At 25.7% G+C, this 11,743-nt stretch overlaps 1 protein-coding gene across 1 annotated transcript; it reads right to left on the bottom strand.

Annotated features, from left to right (window-relative positions):
• Nucleotides 1-8,338: 8,338 nt before the first annotated feature.
• On the bottom strand, nt 8,339-10,431 carry LOC129963874 (uncharacterized). The gene has a single exon (XM_056078454.1). It carries the CDS (start codon nt 10,146-10,148, stop codon nt 8,940-8,942), a length of 1,209 nt encoding a protein of 402 aa, XP_055934429.1. The 5' UTR covers nt 10,149-10,431; the 3' UTR covers nt 8,339-8,939.
• Between the last annotated feature and the right edge of the window lie 1,312 nt (nt 10,432-11,743).

Below are 11,743 nucleotides of genomic sequence, written 5' to 3'. Positions count from 1 at the left end.
ATAACTTGATCAAGTTCTTGTCTACTTTACTACATTCACTTAGCTATTGCAGCATTTATGAAAACGAAACGTCTGCTTAAATATAATTATTCACAAATGTGGATAATGTTTTATGAAAGATGTTACGCTGCTACTTTAAGTTTATTCCACTGATGCAAAAATAAATTTAAAAAAAAGTGAGGCGTTTATAAAAAATATCATTAACATAATGATTAAACTTAAAATGAGTCGAAATAAGAAACAAAATTGAAACTTTTATTAAAATACGTGCCTCTTAATGTGCACTTACTAGAACCACATATGTCTAAATTCACCACTGGCAGTGAGAGAATTTCGATGTTTTCTGGGTCAGTTTAGAGATCAGTCTCAACTTATGAATCTTCTATTGATTGATTCTTTTTATTCAGATGAATAACGCAAATGGGGGAGGGACTCGAAGGAGGAAGACTCCCCCACCACACACATTAGCTTTGTGCGTCTATCATTGTGAAAAAAAAAAATAAGTAAAAAAGATTTTAAGAAAGAAAAAGTTTTTGAAATAATTTCAAGGGATGCCATAGCTCTGCAATCCTAATTGATGAATCATTGCTATCCCATTGCGTATTATATGCAGAATTATTCTAGGATCAGATATACAATTAAATCCAAACATTTAAAAACAAAAAAAGCATGTTTGAAATTTATTGCATTCAGTGAAACCGTCATCGCTTTCTTCCATTTCTCTTGTATTGTGCTGCCATCTGTTGTCCATAGCTTTTAATAAATATATAGAAAATTATTTTATTTTTAAAAAAATTTCGAACATTTTTTTTAATTTTTACCTAAAACTTCTACTATTAACCTGATAAATTTAATATACACATAACTCAGAGAATGCCCCTCCTGATGAAAAACGCACTGCATGAAATAAAATTATTCATATTAAATTCCTGTTCTTACGTCAAACTCTCTCAGATACGCCACGATTTCCCTAGATAAATCCAATTACCATTCCATTTTATATGCATGAAATGATTATTTAGCCGAATAACCTGGACCTTAATCTGAATTTTATAACCTGAAATCTTTAAAAAAACATATATTTTAATTAATTAACTAGCTGTCTTTGGACACCAGCTAGCTTCCCAAGATTATTCAAATTACTTCTAATTAAATATCTTATTCATAATGTTCATGATTCTCCAAAGAAAATAATTTTAATCATCAAATGGTGATAAACATCAAAACCATATTATTTTAATCATCTTATATTTGGTATGTTTGAGTATTAAAAACATTTTTAATTGAGTAAAATCCCATGATATCATAGTACTATTAAAAACGTAATTTCAAGGATAATCTAACTTCTAATTCACTTAAAAAATATTAAAAATAATTTTTCTTTAGCTATTTAGCAACAATAGAAGTAAATTAGCTGATTAAGCATTTAATGAAACAATGGAAACGGTTTCATTTTCATGACAACAATGAAATACATTGTTAAAAATTAATTAAAAAATAATTTTTTTTTTAAAAAATGCTGAAAGACAGAAAAAATTAGCATGACTGTTTAAATTACTATCATTAAAAAAGCAATTTTTTTTCTTAGTTTTGAAATGGTTTAAAATTACATCAAATCCTTTTTCTTGAAATAGTGTTTTTAGAAGTTATCGTGGAAAAACTCCAAAATTCAGCGTCATTTTTAATGAATTAAAATTTCAAAAAAAAAAAATCGCTTCATGATGCGCATTCTCATACTTTAAGGTATATATATATGTACCAAATTAGGCAACTATAGGACAGTCTAACCTGTGGAAAGCCAACACACATACATTCATCTTCATTATTAGTAAAGACAAAGAATATGATTTGTAACAGCAATTTTTATTATCAAAATATAAGTCAAACCCATTTTATTGTTGCATCAAATTTTACATCGATTGTTTTTCTTCTTGTCTTTTTGTTTGTTTTCAAAATTAAATTTGTTTAGTGGTGGATTTAGTCATTTTTCTTTCCTAGATAATGCCTCTTTTAATTGCTTGATTTATGTTTCAGTACTTTTTTTAATCAACGTGTTAATGATTTATTTCAGTTTTATTTTATTTTATTAACTGTATATAAATATGTTTTTTAATAAACACATTATGGAAATTATTTTAAAATGTTTGAAAATTTACTTGTAAATTTTAGTTTTAAAATATTATGATATATAAATAAATAGTAAGTTCAAACAAATATAACGAAAAAATAAATAACTACATGCAGATTATATTTCTTAAGAGGTACATCCATTAGCCTGCAGACCATTTCTCTGTGCTACAGACCTTATAAGAAATCTGACATTGATTTGTCTTGTGACATTTATTAAACATGCATGAATTATTTAAGAGATTTTTATATCACCAAAAGCTATCGATCTATCTTTACTTCTAAAGCAATTTTTATCTGCAGATACGAGCTTCTTAATTTTAGAGTTAAAATACTTTAAGCTGTTAGTTTATGTTATTCCTTTTTTGCAATGTAAGTACTTATCACGACATCAAATAAATGCAATAACAAATAGAAGCACATGCGACTTTAACGGCTAAAAAAAACATAAAAATATTACATATTTACAGCTTTTGGATATTATTAAATTATCCTCTGCATCATTACCATTAATATTGTTATGCGTTCCAACACCATTTAATATCAATAAAATAGTATAAATAAAACTTCTCTAATAACCAAAATGCTAGAACATCAAATTCTTTCAAGCCGTAAAACTGATATGGAACTAGACAAATTCGCTTGTGACAATATAACGCTCACGGTTGTAAAAAAAAAAAAAAAAAAAAAAAAAAATATTGAAACTAATGTTTACAAAAAAAAAAAACAAAAAAAAAGAGTTCTGGAAGAATTTGTTTCAATTATCGTTTGCGGTTTTTTTTATTTTTTTTTTTACAAGAAATTGTTAAGTTGAGAGGTTTAAATTAAATCGTGTACGCGACATTATAAACATACGAAAATTTATATTTCAGAATTATATTTGAATATGAAATTAATTTTGATGTAGATAAAAGATTTAGATGGTTTCAATAATTTTTGATTATTATTTTCTAGATATTTTTATTCCTATTTTTCAAAAGATGGTTGTTTCGATTCAGCGTAAAAGCACCTCCAACAATTACTTTTGAATTCAGTTGTTTAGTATAATTTGCTTAATTATCCATTGGAATTCAAATTAAATTCATGTTTGTCCAAATAAAAAAAAATAGCCTTAACTAAGTTTCATATTTTTCAGGAAGTCAAAATTCCAGTCATAGTTTTCAGAAAGAGGATTTTTTTCAAACTCTAATGTAAATCTCTAAATGTAAGAACCTAAATCGTGAATTTTACAAGTAATAAAACATTCAGTACATCTTTACTTTGAGCATCAAAAATTAGTTTTAATAATAATACAATTTTGTGCACTGCTTTTTTTTTCCTTGTATTTTCCAATTTATTTCTTTGGTGTTTTTTTTTTTTTTTTTTTTTTTTTTTTGTACTACTTAATGCTTTAAGATTTACCAAAAATTAAATAAATTCAAATAGTTATGTTAAATAGATGCAGGTCACGAATTTAATATCCTCAATTTGATGGCAAAAATAGAAATGATTAATTAATTTTTTTTGTTGAATATCTGTTAAAACTTATAATTTTATTAAATTAAAAAAGAATATTAACAAGGAATAAAATTAACCATCAGAATTAAGTATAACTCGCAAAATTTTAATTAAATTTTTTATTTAACTTTATACATGTATATATAGTGTTTGTGTGTAATGATATTTTCAAATCCAATTTAAAAAATTAATTAATTTCCTAATTTTTATCATAATTTAACCCATATTAACATAATTCAAAAATGTTCCCTCATTCCCTGATTCAATTCCACCTTATATTATATTAAATTTATATATATATATATATATATATAAATTTCAGATATGTTTTTTTACTGTTGAGCAGAAAACAGTTTGAGAAAACAAATAATTTGTAAAAACTTATAACATTTTTATTACAATGCAAACTAAAATATTAAATCCTTTTTAATTAAATTAATTATTTTGCACATTTGTAAGAGTGCATTATAAAAATTAATCACATTTTTACATCATACAATTACATTATATTAATTATATTTAAATCTAATAATTATTTTTATATTTTTACATTACAATTATTTATAGCCATTTTTCTTAGAAAATTTTTAAAAAATCATTTAGACATTTTTTATTTACAAATAGCATTTGCCAATTTTTGAATGTTTATGAAAGGTTAAAAGAAATAGTTCTTGTTAGATAGTTAGTCTACAAGAGACAATTAACCTGCAAATAATATACGGTATTTAAATCAATTTTTTAATAGCTGTAAAAGGAAGAATTCACTCTAAAAAATGCAATTTTGTTTCAAAAAGAAGCTTTGAACCATCAAATGCATTTAAAGAATATACATATTATCAATATTGTTATAAACAAATAAGCACTAATTCGTCACAAATAAATTAATAGTATAAACAAATCAGTTTTTTTATAAATTAAGAAAAAACTGCATTTTTTAAAAATCATTTTAAGACATTATGAATCAACAATTTTCTTTAAAATGCTTCCCTTCAGTTAGATAGGAAGGAATGAGGTTTGTTTTCCGGCGTATGCTCCTGAACGGATTCTTAGCTTGTGCCGGGTTCACAAAAATCAAAACTCGAATATCACAAAATTCAGTTAGATACTACAAAAATATGACCAAATCAAAAACAGCAACAATCCAAAATTAACTTATATAGTTTATATTTCAAGCAAATTATTTTATTAAAATTTGAAATTAAATTGACATAAAACAGATTGTTCAGCATAACAAAAAGTTATAAAATTCAAGTGTTTTAAATTTTAAATTCCTTATTATTGAGAATTTAGAACTGTCCTTTTCAAAATTATAGAATTAGTTTAAAATTTAATATTTTTTAAAAATTATAAGGGAATGAAAACCACATTAGGATCATATTAATCAGTTAAGTGTGTTCATATATACACATCAATTCAAATCTTCATTTGGGACAGTCAATGTGTAATTTTTTATCAAATAAAAATGACATCTTATTCACTTTATTATGATTTTTACACAATTTACCATGCAATCACTTGTATTGCATTCGATGTGTGTATACGTTATTACTTGACTTTAAAAATAAATTCCATTGGTAATAAAATTCAACCAAATAAGAATATTTAAAAATTATGAACTAAAGTTCAAAATACATAACTCTTACTGAATGTAATAGAAGGAAAAGGGGGGGGGATCGTTAAGAAAATCTAAAAATATTTTTTTCCTTCATAATTTTTCCTTTCAATTTGTGATTTTAGATTATTTATTTTCATTTACTGGCTAGCTATTTATTTCAATTCCTAATTCAGTTTCCGACACTAAAATACATTCCTCCAATTTATTTTTTTGTAAAATAACATTAAAAAAGAAAATATTTTTGTGCATTATTAAATGCATATTTATATATATATATATATATATATATAAAGAGTGAATTACATTTAAAAAAGGGAGGGGGATTTCAGTCCTACTTCAAATGGAAAATGCATATTAAGAACTGAAAAATTTATTACTTGCATCAAAATATAGTTAATAACAAAAGTTTTCAACTCAGATAATGATATTAAGATATAAAACACTCTTTAGTTTAAAAAAAATCTTTTGTGCTTAGTGATGAAAAGAATGATACTGATAATGTAGTAATTACCTTCAGAATATTATCATTTAATAGCTTTTTTGACTGAATTACTTGACCTGGAAAATGCAGCAACAAAAAAAAAAAAAAAAAATTTCTCTCCTGTAACATATGGCACTTGCCATCTTTTCCATTTCCAGTCTTAAATTAACAACATGGAAAAGGGAAAATATTAGAAATATTTTTAATGATTTAAAAAAACCAAGTTTATGACTGAATCAATTCCTTTCTTCAAATACAGTGAAATATGCAATTTCCAGTCTTCATTTCCAAAAATATTGATCTTACTTTTGTTTTCATAAAACTTTATTATCAAAAAGAAATCATCATATTTCAAACATTTTATCTCATATAAGAATTTATGGAATTTGTAATTGGAAATGGCCATTTCTTAAAATAAAACAAATTTTTCTCTTTGGATATCATTCAATTGAAAATATACAAAAATTTGAATGAATTATTTAATCATTATAAATATCACTCACTGAAAAAACATTCATTAGCCACTAATTAATATGTCTATAGTACTGCAGAGTATATAGTTCTGCTTTAAAATTAAAAATCTATATTTTATTGATAAGTGCATGCTCAATATTGAATAACAACTTTTCTTAATTTCATACCAATGTAAAAAAAAAGATAATAATAATTAAAAATTTTAATGCAGAAAAAAAAAACTACTTTCTAAATTTTCTCATTTTGGTTCAATATTATTTCTGGTCATTTATTCAAATTATCAGCTAAAAGAAAACACTAAAAGAAAGGAGAAAACTTCACTAAACTAAAACTTGAAAAATATATTAAATTATCCATTATTCTTAAAAATGTTTAGCACTTGATTGAAAAAAAAATCTTATACTGTAGTAGTTTCAATTAAAATGCAGTCAATTTTTTAATACTTACGGCTTTCAATACTGCCATCTGAAAAATCTAGACTAATGGCTATTCACAGGACATAGACTACTCAATCCTTCATAATTTCATTTAGCAATTTTTATCTTTTAAATCAAATCATTTTTAAAATTAAAAATAAAAAGCTAAGAATGATATATGCATCTATAATAGCTCACCTTTTCAAAGAGTATGCAAAAATCAGTTCTTTGAATGCTGATTTAAAACCAAGACAAAGAATTTTTCCAAGGTAATAATTATTTAATCTTTATCATAAAATGTTTAGAAAATAAATTTAAGTTTGATTCCCAAAAATTCTTAAACACATTTTCAGTGAACAAACTTTATTCATTTTTGAGACAAGACAGTACATAATGCATCAAAATGAGACAAGATATCAAATATAAAGAAAGGAGAAACACACACAAAAAAAAATTTTAAAAACACATAATAATGAAATAAAATTATCAAAATTCTAAAACAAATTTAAAAGGTATAATATCTTCTGTAATTTGCCAAATAAGAAAAATATCCATATTAAGGAAAAATAACATTAAAATAATTAGGTTAATATATGTGTATAGGTACATATCAATCACAATACATAAATATTGACACACTAATCTTCTATAAATGATGCATTTAATTCAGGACTTCTTAATATTTTTTTTTAACCAATGACTCCACTTTTATAAAGAAAATATTTCATGTCCATAAAATTAGGGAGGAAACTATTCATAATATCTAAAAAAGAATTGAACCAAAAATGATTTAGAATGTTTTAAAAAACTTTCTAAGTTAAAATATTCTTTTTTCATTATTATTATTATTAATGTTTTAGTGTTACCAAATATTAAAAATCTGGAAGTTACTGCAACCCCAATACATTTCTATGTGACCCATTTGAGGTTGCAATACACAATTAAGAAACCCTGATTTAATTGAATGACTTTGAAAGAAGAATCACATTGAAAAATTAACACATTTACATATAGAATATAAATTACATACACGTGTAACACTTTTATTATAAAACTTATAGAGCTTCAGTTTAAAAACTGATTTCAAAGATACCTGAAAAGTTCACAAAAAATACTTTTCAAAAGAAAAAAAATGATCAATTCCAGAACTAAATAAATAATAGACATAGTAAAGTATTATTTACAGATTACACTGGAACGAGAAAAAAAAAAGCAAAAATTGAACAATTCTAAAATTTTGCAAAGGAAGGTAAGCAATTCAAAAGTGTGGCAAGTAATACAAAGGATATTAAATTAAAATTAGAACCAAGGGGTTAACACTTTTGGAACAAAAAAGAATATTTAACGGGAGATTAAGTGTAGTAATAATTGAAGCAATGCCAAATAAATGTGAAAAAATTACAATATATGAAAAAATAACAAAATATAGAAAGAAAAAAAATTTAAACAGAAAAAACAGTTAAAATTATTCACATTTTTTTAAGTATAAAATTCAAAAGTCCACAATATAGATAATTATATTTCAGTATCAGAAATGTTCAAAAGAACTCTGGTTACACATCTTTATTTTTAAAATTAATAATGCTTTGTCTAAATAAAATAAACTTCAATTTTCAAAAAAAAAAAAAAAAAAAAGTAAAAATTTTTAAAGATATCTTATAAAAAGACAAAATTAAATTTAACCATTATCAATAGAGTTAAGTGTCTGAAAATAAAATTAGTACTTTTCAGCACAAATATAAGTTAACACTAATACAATAAATAACACTATTCAGTAAGTTATAAACAATATGAATTTACTTATATTATACAAACCACATGCAAGATAACAGTTGCTGTTATAGCAAATTACTTAAATGTGCATATTCCAGTTAATTATGAGATATATCAGCTAATTAAATTAATCAATATATCAGCATATTCTCATTATAAAACATCAGAAATCTGAATAAATTTATAGATGCACAATACTTTTTCCAAGCGAAAATGATGACACTATATTCTACACAGTCGAGTCATTTTTTTAAAAAATTCATAAGAAAACTATATATTCATGTTGTGGAGATTAATAAGAAATAAGAATGTATATTTTTTTCATTATTATGGAACAAAATGAAAAAGATCATTAATTAGAAAGCAATTCAATTATGCAGATTACACTAACAAGTGAAACAGAAATAATTTTCCTCTGTTATTGAAAAACTAAAAATTAATGTCCAAATATGTATATTATATAATCAAATAGAATTTCTTCTTCATCATAACAACACAAATTTAGTACTTTAGTCATTCACAAACAGAAGGAAAAAAAAAAAAAAAAAAAGGAAGCTCAAGATTCAGGCTGGTTTGTCTCATTCTTCTTCTTGTTTTTCCTCCTCTTCTTCTTTTTCTTTTTGTCAACATCTCCAGTAGCAGGTGGAATAGCATTTTCAAGAGCCATGGCTTTTTTGGCTATTCTAATTTCCAAATTACTGAATGTTTCAGAAAATAGCTTCTCCACTTTCAATTTCAACTCCTCTGTTGCAGCTAATACTTCAGAATTGGTAATAGGAGCTTTCTTACTCTCCTTCTCTTTCTTTTTATAAGAAAATTTATAACCATCTGTTTTCTGAGTAGCTTCTGCTTTCTGAGTAGCTTCTGCTTTCTGAGTAGCTTCTGTTTTCTCAGTAGCTTCTGTTTTCTGAGTAGCTTCTGTTTTCTGAGTAGCTTCTGTTTTCTCAGTAGCTTCTGTTTTCTCAGTAGTTTCAGGTGTAGTTGGAACTGTGTCGGTCTGGATCTCTGGAACTTCAGCAGCGTCTTTGCAATTTTTGATTTTTGCAATCCAACGCTTCCCACGAGGCTTGTACCGCTTTATTGTACTTTTAGGTCTTTGGCAATAGCCGCTTAATCTATCCTTGAATTTTTTGCATTCATTTTTACGGTGCCCAGATTCTCGACAATGGAAACATGCTGGGTTTCTTCCACGAACAGTAACCAACACATTAAAGTTTTCAATTTTAGCAAAATGAGGTAGATCCTCTTTGGACTTTCCAGCTCTCAAGTATAAGGCATAGTAGCGTGAATCACTAGCAACCTTACCATTCCAAAGAACTTGCTTTTGATTCTCCACAAACAAAACTTCACCATAATCACTCAAAAGATCTTTCACTTTCTGGTTAGGGATTTTGTTTGGCAGCCAGTGGACAAATCCTCTTATTTCTGATGTACAAAGAGGAGATATCCAACAAGATCTGTTTTTGATTTTGGTTTTACCCCATCGAATTAATTTTTCGCGAACATCTTTCGATTCAACTTCCATTTGCCATTCATTGGGGAAATTCAATCGACCAAGGGACTTCAGATTCTCCACACCCACGTGTTCTTGAACAAATTCTTCAAAATCTGAAGATGAAAATCCTTTCGAGAATTTTGGAAATTGTAGACGAAGCGATTTAGCAAATGCGGTTGGATTGTTTACTAAATCAAAATTATCCATATCAGCAAACACTTCAGGATCTACAGTTCGCTCTGGAATCAGATCTCTGCAAGTCTTAGGCATTGTTCCTAATTGACAATCGAAACTCAAAAACCGATTTGAAGCTTATCACAAGGAGCACTCTCACGCAATGCAAGCGAGCAACAGCGAATAAATGACAAGATAACCGCCTCAAGAACTGGGAAGCATTCCACCACCAAACAGATAATCGATTTGATGATAGTAGATGAGACAAATTTAGAAGAGAAAGGAAGATAAAATGCCAAATCTATATAACTTTCACAACAAAAGGCATGCAGAGATTACAAGCGCAACTACGACACAAACCAACGACAGAATACTTCTTCCATCGCCAATAAAGCCAATTTAAGATGTTTCCACTCACAGTATTATAAACTCTACAGTATTATAGTTTTTGTATAAAGGGACCATTTCATTTTTTTAATGCCTTATTAATTCATGTCTTTACATTTTTGATCATAAAAGAACAGTATTTTTGACTAAATATTAGCTTAAAACAATATATTGCTTATTTAAATATTTATTTTGAATAATATCACACTAGAGCTGTGAAAATGCTATTTTTAATGTACTGGTTCAAAATAAATTCTACTACAAAAGATAATATACAAAAAACGAAAATTCTTCAATCATTTAAAAAAAATGACTTGCTGAAACTGTTATCGTGCAGTTTAAAGTTGTTAGAAGAATACTCCCAGTTGAATATAAGAAATGTGGGTCTGTGGAAAGAACTTTCGAGCAATAACAAAAATATAATTTATGGAAAGTTAGATAACTGAGAAACACACACAAAGAAAAAAAAAATCTAAAAGCAACTAAAAATTGGCAAAATGATCATATGTCAATATAATTCAGTAAAAAAGGTTTCAATAAATATATCATATAATGACAATTTTTTGTTTGTCTTACTCAAGGGTGAAAATATATTTATTTATTTCTATGTTATTCTGGTGTTTTTCATGGCAACATGCAACCTTTCCACTGCTATATTTTAATATTTATTCTTCCTACAAAGTGTCAATTATTAGTTTCTTTCTTATGAACGTATTTCTTATTCTTAACTTACTTCTTATATCTTACAGAAATTCCATAGAATTTCTGTCATTAATTCTTCCTATCCCATTTAAGAGACTCGAGACAACCCCCACATTAATACCGAAATATTGTAAAATACTTGAAAAATATTCAACAATATTGAGAATATAGGGAAAAGCTAAATACAGTGTAAACAAATTCAAAACATCTTGAAATATTAAAAGCATTGATACAATAAAATTCTAATGCAAAAATATTAAGTATAATTTAATAATTCCTTCAGTTTGAGATTTCAAACAATTTTCCCATTAAAAACGAATATTATGTAATATTACACAATATTGGGAAAACAATATTAAAAATTCTGAATGGAACATCTTTGAAAAATATTGCGAAAACTATAATGTAAATTCTACATTTATCAAAAATATTCAACGTTTTAATGATACTATCACATATTCTTGTATTTAACAATAAGTTATTCACATTTACGCTCATTACTTGAAGTGACCAAATGCATTTTTTTATATTTCGACTTTGATTCTTTGAAACTGATTTTAAAAAGAAACAATCGATTTTTAACAAAATATCCTAGTTCGCCC

This window comes from Argiope bruennichi, chromosome 3 (assembly GCF_947563725.1).
Source record: "Argiope bruennichi chromosome 3, qqArgBrue1.1, whole genome shotgun sequence".
Taxonomy (NCBI): Eukaryota; Metazoa; Arthropoda; class Arachnida; order Araneae; family Araneidae; genus Argiope; species Argiope bruennichi.
Note: the sequence above shows the minus strand (reverse complement) of the source record. Positions and strands in the feature narration are given on the sequence as shown.

Coding starts and splice junctions, on each gene's coding strand:
- LOC129963874 (XM_056078454.1), bottom strand. CDS start 10,148: ATGCCTAAGACTTGCAGAGATCTGATTCCAGAGCGAACTGTAGATCCT.